Genomic DNA, 13,260 nt, shown 5'->3' on the forward strand with positions numbered 1-13,260 from the left:
GGGCTTGCGCTAGAAGCGACAGCGGACTCAAGTGAGCGAGAAGCTGGCTGGGGCATGAACATTGCTCTGGAAGCAACGAGTGTCCTTCGCCGGCTTAGAACAGTCAGCAGTGAGTAGGGCCGGTCCCCAGACCAGAAGAGTCCGGATGGCTAGTCTTTTCTGGCACATGGAAGGGTGGTTGGATCGGGCTGACCCTGCCCTCTGCCTGCAGAGGGGCCAAAGGCACTGGGAGAACGCAGTGCTGCTCAGACTCAGTCCCTTGCCCGTTAGCAGCTCTGTAAACAGACAACCAGGAGTGCTCCGCTGGCATGCCGACCGTCCTACCATGGTACCCACCCAAGGAGCCCTGAGGCAGGCGAAGTCAACCAGAATTCCTGATCTTATTCCAGTCCCAGGATCTGAATTCTAGGGCTGTCTGCTTGAGGCACCATAAAAACGAGGGTTTCTGGCCTCAAGTGCCTTCAGACCACAAAAGGCTGCTCCATCTGCTTCTGTTTGCTCCAAAGTGGTAGTTTAGCCAAGTTACTTTTTCTCCTGGGAATCACAGCTGCATCACTGCATCTTTACCACCAGGTTAAGATCACTTGGTGGAAAGTAAGGAAACATGGTGGCTTAGTCCAGCTGAGCGGCTGTAACAAAAACACCACAGACTGGGTGGCTTATACCCAACAAACATTTATTTCTCACAGCTCTGGAAGCTGGGAAGCCCAAGATTACGGCCCCAGTAGATGTGATGTCTGGTGAGGATCTGCTTGCTGGTTCACGGATGGCAGCTTCTGGCTGTGTCCTCGCTCGGCCACTTTTATCAGGGCACGCATCCCACGAGGGCTGTGCTCTCACCACCTCATCACCAAAGGCCCCACCTCCCAATGCCATCACCTGGGGCCTCAGGTTCTTCGCCGTATGAATTTGGGGGGTATTTAAACATTTGATTTATAGCATGTGGGTTCAAGTTTCTACTTTGCCACTAAGTCATGGTGTGGACAGGTCACCTTACTTCTAGGGACCTCGGTGTCCTCATCTGTAAAAGAAGTTTGGGCTTGGTGGTCTCTAGGCTTCTTTCCAGTCCCTAGAAATTTTGACTCCCTAGTATTTTTCTGTTGGGTGTTACTGCAGGTTCCAGATTACACATTTATAACATATTTACGGAGGTGACACATAAAGGGTATGAGGGGTCCCCAAGGAACTGGAGCTGCACGAGGGCTGGAGAGGGTTAGGGAAATAGTTGTATTTATGAACAGCGGGAGGAGGGCACTGGCTGGGCTGTGGGTATAAAGTAATGTTGACAAGATCACATAGCTGAACAAATATTTTTGGGGTGCCTACTATGCGGTGGGCATAAGACCATTATACAAGTTTTAGTAAATTCAGAAGGAGTCAGTTTACATTTTAGAGTGAAATGGGGGGTTTCATAGCGCTAATCCCGCTACATTCTGACCAGCAACCCAACCCCGTGCAACCAATGTGCCACTTTGAGGAGGAGGTCGGCCGACCATTCCAGGGTCAAGCTGCGTCACCGCAAGGCGGAAGCAATGGAGTGAGGCAGGCTTACAGCTGATGTGCCTTCCAGGACAGGTAGGAGTTCCAGACAACAGCAACACACTGGACAACAGCCAACCTAAGGAACAGGAATGGCAGCGTGAAAAAGAGGAAGGAGAAGGAGAAAGCAAGTGGGGAGAGATGGGAAAGTGTAAGGCAAAAGGAGGCATTATCTCTGAAAACTTCCAGATTTACACCTCCTTCAGGAGGGACGTGTGGTTCGGACCAGAGGACACAGCTCAGGCTCTGCTGCTGTCCGAGCCTCAGGTGAAATACCCTCAGCAGCCATCTTGCCCTGCAGGGCTGTTACTCATAGTCCTGTCCGGGCTCCTTCTAAATACACGTATCTGTCATCCTTGTACCAGCGGAGAAGCTCTCATCTTCCAGAAACGTGCTGTCTGCCATAGAAAGTAACACCTCCTTCTCTTGATGTTAAATTGACCTTGCTTTAGCTTCTAAGACCGTTACAAGGACCCTAATGTTTAAAATTTGGTTCACAAGTCTATATCCCTTTTAGCTACGCTATTCATGTAAATTTTAACCCTGTCCCCTCCGAAGAGTTTTATATTTTTCTGTTACCAAAGCCCCATCACCTTCCTAATTTTAACTAGTCGTCCTGAGTTCTACTATTTTTATTGCAGTTTCAGCAATATTACCCTTTATGATTAGACCTTTCTAACTAGGCTGCAGCCCCCTCCACGCTGTCTGCAGCACAGGTAGGGAGCTCAGGTGGGACAGAGCCAAGGGTTGTGGAGCAGGACCCTCCCGAGGTCAGTGGGCAGACACTCTGCGACAGGTTCTATAATGAACGCGAGGATCTGAATAAAACGCTCAGGAGTCTAGGAGCTCTGCTCAGGGCAGAGCCTCTGTTCCCGGGGGTCTAAGGTAGCTCAAGGTTGAATGAGAATCACTTTATCTACAACTGTCCATAATGTGGCTCCTCCTGAAGGGTGGGGTAGGGATCTGTCATACCTGTAGTGAAGGGGGACCAGGTAGAAGTTGGCTAGCTGCACAGCAGGCCAGAGCTACAAGAGAGAGAAGGTAAATGTTGGGGGGCTGCTTCCATCACCTGACCCCAGACTCGCTGCCTTGCCTGGTCCTCCTCCAACTTCTGTAAACAGAACCAAGCTGAACAAGTGGGGGAGAGCTTCCCTGAGTGTGGTGCCCACACTGGGAATGAGGGAGTCATCCCAACTGAGGGATTTCTAGGTCAGGAGGACCCCCAATCCCTGGGCACTTCTGGACTCAAGGAGGCAGGAGGACAGGCAGCGGAGGTGTCAGCTCTTACATAGTAGTTGGTGACGAGGGCATCAGGATAATCCTGAGGAGACACAGAAGGACCCAATCAGCACTTGCACCTCCAAGCAGCTCCCACGCCCCAGTCTGAATAGCACCCAGAGATTTGTTCAGAGAGCACACTCCTGCACTGCACCCCCTCAGCTCCTTTCTTCCAGAGCCCAGGACCCTACCTGTACTTCGGCCTGTGTCACCCCCCTGAAGCCTGCCTCATTCCCCTGGGCGTGCCAGTCTGCCAGCCAGAGGTCTTCCCCACACCTGCCCAGCTCACCCGCCGGAGTTTGGCCCAGTTGTCCTGGGCTGACAGTCCATTGAGTGTCCCTACCAGTGGGAGGAAACAGCCTAGAAAACATGGGGCAAAGCCCCCCTAAGGAAGAGAGATTAAAGAGCTGTAAGCACCTAAGCCCGCCCTCCTCCAGCTCAGCCTTCCCAGCCCCTGTTTCCTCCCGCTCACCTGATCCAACAACATCTTCTTTAGTGCATCCACCTTGGCGGTGCCAGGGACGAGACGGTCTAAAACCCTGTACCAGCCTCCTACCACAGGGCCCTGAAAGCAAACCCCAGGGAGGGGAGCAGGGATGCAGTGAGGGGGTCAGTCGGCTTTTACATCACAAAGCCTCTCCCTTGAGTATTAAAAACCAAATTTCAGGGCAAGCATACACTCCGGGGTGGCGTAGATGTAAGAAAGGCCAAGGGACACAGACCACTGTCCAATCCAGCAGCAGCCCTGCCGTGGGCAGAACTTACCACAAAGCCACAGCCCAGACAGACCATGGTCAAGGTCCGGCCAGCCTGGTGTTCCCGCAGACCTCGCCTCTCCACTAGCTGCTGTGAGATGACGTCACCCAGGCCCATCAGGGACCCTGTGCAGGGTACACAGGTGCTGTCAGGACACCTCCCGGGAGGGGCTGCCACTCCAAGGAGGGAGGTAAGCCTGCTAACTGAATGAGTCTCTAGCACTCTGGGCCCAAGGGCTGAATTCTGGGGCAAACGGCCAGTCCCTTGCTGCTGCTTCAAAGTTCTCCTCTCCCAAGGATGGTGACACCCCATGTGTGTCCTGTTAGAAACTGGGATGAGCAGCCTGGAGCAGGCCAGGGCCCAAAGACTCTGCATGGAGCAATGGAGGAGTCAGAAACTGCAGTTGGAGGAAGGACAACTTAAGGTGCCAGGGGCTGAGAAGCACAGACTGTCAGAACTGGAAAGGCCGTCCAGATAACTGCACCCACACCCCTTATTTCAGAGGTACGGAAATGAAGGTCTGGGACCTCACATAACCAGTAAGCGACAGAGCCAAGGCACGACCCATGTGGCTTGATTTCCTAGACAGTCTTCTTTCCAGGACACTACACTATGGAGAGGTCATATGTAGGATGGTAAGGAACCCTGGGTTTTCTCCCCCAGCCCAAAGCCAGACCCTGGCCAGGGTCCTTCACCTGGGTCTTGGGGTCTCTGGAGAACAGCAAGAATAACTCTTTTTCTGAAACGTGAGTGTTCAAATGGTCCCAGGAAGGAAGCTGACTGGTGGAGCTGGCACGAACGAGTCCCCACAGGGAAGCGTCCTGGTCACCTCTTAGCACAATCAGGTAAACCCAGACACCCCTTCACAACTCAGATTGAGGTGGCAATAGGTATTCCAGCCATTTCTCTCCCAGGCCTTTGCACTTGCTTCCCCTCCCCTCATTTGCACAGATACCCAGCTCTACGCAGCCCTTGTCAGACTCCCTCATCCAGAAACCAAGACAGAAATCATTATTTACAGAGCCCCCCCATCAGTTCTGGTGGCGTGATGGCTTCTAGCAAATACACACTTATAGGGCCACCTGGGAGTGACCGTATGATCTCCAGCTCGCCTGCAGATCTCACTTGAGTAATGAGAGTCCCCCACTTGCCCGTAGCCACCACCATCCCTGTGCCCTCAATTAGCGCTGGGCAAACATATCCTTCCACCCCTTTCCTTGGCCGGGAGCTGGCTCTGACGTCCGTACTGGCTGCAGACTCACTGCTCTTCCCCCACACCTCTGCGCAGCCTCATCAGAGGCAGCTGGGCAAGGCTGAGAGCCGGGGCTGTGGCTGGAGCGGGGGCACCTGTAGGCAACCGAGGCTGCCGGTCTCAGCTGCTGGGACCCCCAGCACAGCCAGAAAGGTAGCCCTGCCTCTCCTGTGCCCGAAACTCCCAAAGTGGTGGAGGTTCTCCCCAGAACAGGGCTAGACACGACCTTCCAGAGGACAAGGACAGAACCCTTGACAGCTTTGTTCTCTTAGCCCTGCCACAGCTAACCAAGCCCCTGGCAGGTGCTCAGAAAACACACCAAGGAAAAATGTCAAACGTTCTGCCCCAAACAACACGACTACACTGGGAAGGGCATGAAGAACTCCAAGGGGCCCGAAGGCCCGCATGCCAGGCACAGGGTGCGAGGACAGTGGAAGTCAAGGCTTGCTCCCCCAGTTAGCACTTCACTCCCTATCCCGGCTCCCTGACAACTGGGTCAGCAGGGTCCCCCTTCTCTTTATGCATGGCCACTTCTGCACTCCCAGGCGTAACGGAAGAGTGACCCTGCGGGTGGAGCAGAAAGGCACTCATTTCTTCAATGGAAAGCCCGACAGTTTGACATGCTACTTCGGCAAGATGTTGAGTTTACAAAGGGGTCTCACACATTCAATCCTCACAAAAGGTATGGGAGATAAGGGGTCACACTTCCATTCAATGCCTTTGAGAGATGAGGTGACTTGGTAAGGAGTGGAGCTGGGGCCTGAATCCAGGCCAGGGAATTCCCAGCACAGGCTCAGGGACCGGAGGTGCCAGGAGGCGCGTGGCTGCCACTCGTGGGGGGTTCCTGCCCGAACCAAGCCCCACAGGCCCACACAGCAAAGGTACTTCCTGGACTAATGCACTTCCTCTGTCTTTTACTCCCCAAAATGTGACAATCTCTGTTCCTTGTTGTCTATGGGGAACGCTAGCAGCAATATTCCTGGGAAAGAAACAGTCACGAAGAGACGTGTGTGTTTTCACTCTTCATGCTTGCCAGCAGTCACACAAGCTGAAGGCAGAACAGGAATGAAAAACCACAGTCCTGGAAGCCTGTGGTCTGAGAAAGACAGTCCAGGCCCTCAAAGCATGTCCATCAAGCCCGAGGGATACCAAGCCAAAGGGCAGCAGCCGGAGTAGGAGGTGGACCGCTCTGCTCGTTCTGTCCATTTCAGACAGAACAGTGCCCAGAGGTCCCTCTTCTATCCACAGATCAAGACCCCAGGCCTCAGCAACCCCAGGGGGCGGTCTATGGCTTTGGTCCCAACATAGAGCAAAGCCTACATTTCCACTGCAAGTGAGTGAGCAGGAAGGGCTGACATTCAGATTCCTTATTCCACCTTCCCCAGGCCTGAGCCCAAACCGCCCCGCAGCACCCCGCTCCTGGGTGTCCTGGGCATAGCTGCTGAGTCTGGACCTCCCAGTGTTCCGGGTTCTCTTTCCTTGGACTTGTTTCCAGGGGGTTGTGGCTGGAGGCCTGCAGAGACACACTGCCCGAGCCCTGATGGGGCCGGGTGAGGGGCTGCTGGGCAGTGATGCCCCAATGCCAGGCTGGGCACAGAGCCCAGCAGGCAGACGCTGGTGCGGGCGTGACATCATACCCCTGGGTAGGTGCCAGTTCTCATGCCGTCACTCGCCACTGGATTCAGTAGAGCGGGGGTAAGGTGGGGGAAGAGCCTGCCTCCGGGCACAGATGTATTTGGGACCCTCCTCGTCCACTAGTGGAAAAGCCCCAACTTGCACACCCTCTTCCTAGGCACAAGTGGGAGTGGGAGTAAGTTTCCTACTTCCTTTATTTTGTTCCTCTCCTGGCATTTGTGTGTGGAGTCTTAGATGCAACAAAATAAAGTGTTAATAGAAGAGGCAAGACTGAGCGGCAGGAAGTGGGAACGAGGAGCAGGAAGTATGTCCTTGAGTATAGAAGAGCTGAATTGCCAGGTACAGCTACTGGCGTGGGGCTGCGGTGCTGTTGACTCACTCCTCACTCCTCCCCAACAAGTAAATAGCAGCCTGGCTGGGAGCTCAGTCCCTCAGAACCCAGAGGGAGCTGAAGCCCCTCACTGAGGGGAGAGTGCATCCTCTGGGACTGCTCTGAATGCTCTCCCCATTCCTGGCCTGAACCCATCCTACTGCCAGAAATTGAGACAAAATGGAAGGGTTTGCAACTTGTCAACTGTCTAAGCCCAGACCAGCTGGGGCTACTCAGCATTCTGAGCCCCCAGTCATGTCCCCTGCACTTAAGACAGGGAAGTGCACTGGGAAGTGCCCAAGGTTCTAACGTCAGGTCTACCACTGATGCTGAGACCTCCGTGCATGTCACCCCCACCCCTTGCCTCAGTTCCCTTCTCTGTAATGTCAGGGGTCGGACTGGATGACTGTTACATCCTGGCTTAACTCAAACTCCAGGGAAACCAGTGTCTTCAGAAGCTCAGCAGCTCCCACAGCAGGACCAGGGTGGCCATGGATGGATGGAGCTGGGTCCTGGGCCCATTGGAAACAGGAAAGGCCCCAAGAAAGGAAGGGCGAAGGCTGTCTCAAATTCTGCAGAACTTACAGCAGACCTTTGCCCAGGCTGCCCTGTTCCCGACTCTGGCTTGGCCAAAACAGGGTGTGTCAGACACTTCTTTCGAACTATTTCCTATCTTCTTGATTCATTTCTCTCTTACTGCAGCCATTACTGCAGTTCAACCTGATAGTCTTGCCTCAGGCCTATGCCTCACCTGGGGCTGCACTGTCGATGCTTTACCTGGGGAGTACGCATGTGCGACCTGGTCCTGCAGGGGCGTTAGCATCCCACGTTGCGGACGTCTGACCAATGTGGAATGGGAGCTGGTGGGTAAAGGTTTTCCCTTTTCTCCAGAAAAGTCTATTCACCTATGTAGTCCTAAGAGGCATTTCAAAGAGCTTCTTCGTTTTAAGAGACTGAGCAGCCAGGTACCCTAAGCAATGTCCAATGTGGTAATGCAGCCTTCAGATTATCAGCTCTCCCTCTTTCCCCCCACGGGAGTCCTTCCTACTCCCTTACAAAGTACCTGCACAGAAGCTTCAGGCTCTGCTTTTTGGAGACCAAGGCTAAGATAGTTATTCATGTTCATATTTATGGCAAGTGAAACAAACCCAATCCAAACACCACTATAAAAAGAATAGCTTGCTGTATCTGAATTGCCAACACTCAGAAAGGGCCAACCCCTCGAGCCTCTAGTGAACCTTTTTTAATCTCTAAAGCCTTTTCACAGAGATAATCATTACACAGATTCAGTGAGGTCATGTACCTAAACTCAAGCTCTAGATGAGGAAACTGAGGCTCAAAGAGGTTTGTTGATTTGTTCACGCAGCTGCTAAGTGCTATGGCTCTGAGATTCAAAGTTTGGTCTTCTAACGACAAGACTGAAATCTCTCTTCTGTTTTCCAGTGTGATGAAGCTATTTCATGGGACTTTAGGAACTACTGTGCTGGAATCTAAAAACAGCTCATTGAGCAATTTCCACGTCCTCCCTTTATTTGTAGTCTGATGCAAATTCACTGAGCAGCAGGGAAGAAAAAGGTCTGAAAGGTTTGGAAAAGTCTGAGAAAAGTGCCATCAAGAAGTGGCTTTAGGGCTGAGCTGAAATGTCACAGCCTCAGGAAGACTCGGGGGTGGAGCTACAGGTCTCGAGCATCTCAGTTCAGCTATATATCTGCACTTGGGCCCCTTGGAGCTCCAACTCCTGCCCTTGTCAGCTGCAGATGCCTTGAGCAGAGAAACACAGGATTATCTTTATCTCCCTGTTCTTTTTTTTTTTTAACTTTTATTTATTTAAGTGTGCTTTTTTTCCCCAGGACCCATCAGATCCAAGTCAAGCAGCTGTTTCAATCTAGTTGTGGAGGGTGCAGCTCACACTGGCCCATGTGGGGCTCGAACCAGCAACCTTGTTAAGAGCACTGTGCTCTAACCAACTGAGCTAACCGGCCGTCCCACCTCCCTGTTCTTGATGGCCATGAGGGAGAACCTTCCTTCCGGATGTTAGGGTCCCTGAGGGAATCTGAGACTGGGCAAAGGGCCCAGGGTATCAGTTCCCATCACAGCCATACAGTCCAGCATGAGTCACCACACACGCAGCCAGGTGAGTCATGCAGGCTGACGGACACTCTGAGGACAGGACATGGGGTGGTTGGGCACAGGAGATTGGAGAGGGACCTAGGGAGGGGCAAAGGAGTCCATCCTTTGACCAGTCACCCAATGAAGTTTCTAGTGCTGATGTGGGGCTATTCCAGTAACAAGATCGCTGTTTCACCCTGGCTTTCAGTAGCCCCCCACCGCTTTCTACAGTCTTCCTCCCAGAAGCCCGGGGTCCTCATTAGACTCCTGTTCCCTTCCTCTAAACATAGGCAAGTCCCCATCTTAACCTGATCGCTCTTGCACTGCCCCAGTAGTCACAAGCCTTCTAATCCTTCCCCCTATAAAACTTACTAATCTCTGTGCCATCCCTGCTCCCATTAGCTAATCTGCAAAATGAAAATGGTAACAAATGCAGGTTAAGTCACTGGGTTACCTCTGTGAGGTTGCTATCCAATCACTGGATTTGGAGTAAAAATAAATCCTTGATGAGTATATTGTCTGGGGATATATAGATAGGTAGTAAAACTATAAGAAAAGCAAAAGAATGATATAGGCAAAACTCAGGAGAAGTGCTTCTCTCTTGGGGTGTATGAATTAGGGACAGGCACTCAAGGGGTCTCAAAGCTGATAGAGTATTCAGTTTTAATGCTATTAAAACTGTACATACGTGTCTTAATCATTCTTTTGTATGTCAAAATATATTTCACAATCAAAAAAATACTAAGAAAAATAAACTGGGATAAGAGTCCTAATTTCAGCACTTATTACCGTGTTTCCCCGAAAATAAGACCGGGTCTTATATTAATTTTTGCTCCAAAAGACACATTAGGGCATATTTTCAGGGGATGTCTTATTTTTTCGTGTACTAAAATCTACATTTATTCAATACAGTCATGTCTTCTTCTTCTGGAACACTGCCATAACGTACTAAATGCGCCCATCTGGGTGACGATCTTAACTGGGGCTTATTTTCAGGGTAAGTCTTATTTTTGGGGAAACACTGTAGGTGTATGATCTGTGAAGTCAAGTAATTCTAGCTCACAGACTTTGTGGGGACTCTGAGATACTGTGTGCTGAAAGGGATTTGCACACTGTAAAATGTCAGAGGAGCGCTTGCTAGTTTTCTAAGTTAAGGCCTGATGGGGCAATACCTTTATCCAGAAGGTATGACTCCTCAGCTTTTTGAGGACTTTCAGCTCCTACTTTACAGCTTGGCCACTATACATATTCCTTTCAGCCTTGGGGACCCACCCTATAAAATGGATTGAGAACAGCTTGGGATGCGAGACAGCCAACTCTTCAAGGGGGCTGAATAGAAGCAAAAAGGGAGGGAGGTGTGGCGGGGCAAGCTTTTGCCTCCCAAATTAGCCTGCTCTGGTCCCACTCACGTCCCAGAGGTACACTCACCAGCTGTCAGGACCTGTACTTTCCACGGGTGAGCAGTCAAGGCCCGCTGGTATGCCCGCCAGAGTGCCATGCTTCCTGTCAAGCCAAGAGACGGGTCATCCCCACAGCCACCCCCCTCAATTAAAGAGACGCTTGACCTCCTTCGTGCCCACTCCCCTCCTCCTAAACGGGCAGAGGCCTCAGGAGGGAAGCTTCCTGCGCGGCTTCCTGTCACAGGAGTCGCATGAGACAATCAGGGAAGAAAGGAAGGCTGAGGGCAACTATGGAATCCCGGTGGCAGCCACCCGCATCCCACCCCGAGCCGTGAAGCAGGACCACCTGGGGGGCCCTCCCTCCCGACCAAGGCAGTCAGAATAGGTTTGCTCTCGCTTTCACCCAGAGCCTGGTCGATCCCCAAATTCACTGTTAGTTGGAACCAGCCCGCATCCCTCCTGAGTCCAATTCCATAGAAATAGGGCCTGTCACTCCCTGGGACTGGAATTGTCACATGCGCAGTGAGCGCTCGGGGCGCGCGGAGCTGTGAAACCGTGACCGCGGACCGGAGGATACTCACCTAGGTGCGCGCTCAGGCCCTCCCGCGTGACCTGAGTGGGCGGGGACTTCCGGCGTGAGCCCCGCCCCTTCCGCCTGGCTGGCCGGAGGATTTCCCGCGCAGCCAGGGTAGGAATGGGAATGGACTGAACACTAATACCCACGGAAAACGGCTCAGCTCAGTCTGTGAGCAACCTTTTCCTAGTGGATTGAGCCAGGTCTTGGTGTGGGCCCCGTGTCATACTTGCCACCTGGGTCTGATCTCTGCCTCTTGGTCTATCTCCCTGATGCCCGGGCTTCTCATCCTGGGTGGAATCTCACTGTTCCCGCGCCCTGGAACTGGCCAAGGTCCTGACTTCCTTCTGTCTCAGCCATGTTTGGAAACTAAGCCATAGTTGTATGCTTCCCTGTTGTCTCACTAGCCTCAATTGTGAGCTCCTGAATGGGCGGAATTGGGTCTTGTCCATATCTGTTGTCCTCGCAGCAACTAGTACTTTGTCCACAACGTTTAGAAATGCTGTGTAAAACATAGCTCCTCCAAGGAAAGCATTGGGATTACAGAACCTCAGGTTTAGGTACTGGTTCCCTAACTAGAAGGCTGTGCAGCCTTGGTCATCACTAGATTTAAACTTGTATCATCTGTGAAATGAGGGGGCTGGACTTTTGTGTTCCCCAAACTGGGCCCGTTACAGGGATTTGTTTGTGAGGGTGGATATCACTAGATTCTTCTTTACCTCAACTTAAAATATATATATACATATATACATACATACATATATATATATTTAGAAAGAGCCACTTTTAAACAAAGGGAGCCACAACTAAACGTGTTTGTAAACCAATAGCTTAGGGATTTCTTAATTACCCTCTCCAGCTCTAAAGTTTTTGTGAATATAGTGCAACATCCTTTTTAGGGAAGTGGAAAATCCTACAAAATCCCTGGCAGTGCATGTCAGCCTGGCAGCCTTTGCTTAACTTTATCAAAGGAGCCCACACTTCAGGAGGCAGCTATATCTCTTTCAGGTTTCTGTACCTGGTTAGCTCCAACCCCAAACGACTCAATTCCTACATGATTAAGGCAGGGAGAGAATCCTGTCAGATACTGGAGAAACACAGTAAGCAAGAGAATTTGATGTTACATTTAACTAAAGGCAAAACACCGTGCTAGAGCAGTGAATTTACACTAGTAAATATAACAGACCAAATGTAGGTCGGAAAGTTTATTCTGAAGTCACTGTCTAGGTTCGAATGACCTCATTCAGACTGTTTAACCTCAGAATCTTATCTTCACCAAGTGAAATCAAGCAATACCTACCTCATATGCTTAAGTAACATATGCAAAGTACCTGAAATTGATCAACTGCTTAATAAACACTTGTTTATCCTTTTCTTCCTTCCCTCTTGGGAACACATAGGAGGGAGGATAATTTTTACTGGAGTCATCTGGGAAGCTCCTAGGTGAAGGTGTAATTTGAGCTGGGACTTTGAAGGATAAATCGGATTTAGGTGGAGATCCTGGAGGACGGAATGGTGTGAGAAAAGGCACAAAGTGCAGGAACTGATGGATAGTATAAAGTGGATATAATGAGAAGGAATGTCAGAAAGGGGGTGGCCGGGGGAGAAAAGGGTTTATGGCAGAGAGCAAGGGCTGAAGGCATTTTCCTGGTTTTCTTTTGGAGGTTAAGACTAGGGCCAAGACTCAACAGGAGCAGGGCTACCAGCACCAACCTACAGCCTCAATAGCACGGGTCCCCAGGTCCTACTTTGTTTTTTTTAACCACTGAAAGTGGGATTTCACAATGCAGTGTCAAGAGACTGCTGTGTAGAATGAGCAAAACCTCTGCAATGGAAGGCACTTCCCTACCAGTCAGCTCAAAACAGAACTGGCATAACCTGAGCTGGATCACAACAGGATGGTGCAATACTTGGCTCCTTTGCACTGACGTGGATTGTGGTTCCTCCGCTACTAATGGTCTGGGTCGTCTCCAGGTCTGTTTCCTCTTCTGTACAGGAACGGAATTGAAGTACTTGATTCCTTTCTTAAAGATTTTCTGACATATGATAAATTCCCTACACTTAAGAGGCAGAAAGCTGTTCCCACATCAGTCTAGAGTGCCAGAGGGCTTTGTTCCAGGTAGGCACTAAATAAATCTCCATTCCATTCAATAGCAGCTGGCTGCACATTTTTCTCTATAATAGTTCCTGAGGTCATCTGACTACTTACCCAAACCTCAGATTGTACTCCTATACATTCCAAGACTATGGGTTTCCTATTTCTCATTGCGAGGGCATGTCCTTGCTTAGGAGGCAGTACTGAAGTCATGATGAGTTTGCAGCATCCCACAAGAGGACTCTAACGAGA

The 13,260-nt window shown here is 51.0% G+C and overlaps 1 protein-coding gene across 2 annotated transcripts; it reads right to left on the minus strand.

Annotated features, from left to right (window-relative positions):
* Positions 1–655: 655 nt before the first annotated feature.
* On the minus strand, positions 656–11,000 carry MPV17 (mitochondrial inner membrane protein MPV17). Of its 2 annotated transcripts, XM_019735293.2 has the most exons (8): positions 10,921–11,000; positions 10,368–10,442; positions 3,583–3,698; positions 3,290–3,382; positions 3,107–3,202; positions 2,828–2,860; positions 2,512–2,564; positions 656–1,618 (listed from the first exon to the last, which is right to left on the minus strand). In XM_019735293.2, the coding sequence occupies exons 2-8, from the start codon at positions 10,435–10,437 to the stop codon at positions 1,549–1,551; spliced, it is 531 nt and encodes a 176-aa protein (XP_019590852.1). In that variant the 5' UTR covers positions 10,438–10,442; positions 10,921–11,000; the 3' UTR covers positions 656–1,548. The 2 variants fall into 2 exon arrangements, with proteins under 2 accessions (XP_019590852.1, XP_019590854.1); XM_019735295.2 differs by lacking the exon at positions 2,828–2,860 and having other exon boundaries at positions 1,297–1,618; positions 10,921–10,991.
* Positions 11,001–13,260: the final 2,260 nt, after the last annotated feature.

The sequence above is a fragment of the Rhinolophus sinicus genome, linkage group LG05 (genome assembly GCF_036562045.2).
Source record: "Rhinolophus sinicus isolate RSC01 linkage group LG05, ASM3656204v1, whole genome shotgun sequence".
NCBI classification, from domain to species: Eukaryota; Metazoa; Chordata; class Mammalia; order Chiroptera; family Rhinolophidae; genus Rhinolophus; species Rhinolophus sinicus.

Coding starts and splice junctions, on each gene's coding strand:
- MPV17 (XM_019735293.2), bottom strand. CDS start 10,437: ATGGCACTCTGGCGGGCATACCAGCGGGCCTTGACTGCTCACCCGTGG. Junction 3,383..3,582: donor GTCTGGGCTGTGGCTTTGTG/GTAAGTTCTGCC, acceptor GTTTGCTTTCAG/GGCCCTGTGGTAGGAGGCTG. Junction 1,619..2,511: donor CTGGTCCCCCTTCACTACAG/GTATGACAGATC, acceptor CCTGTTCCTTAG/GTTGGCTGTTGTCCAGTGTG.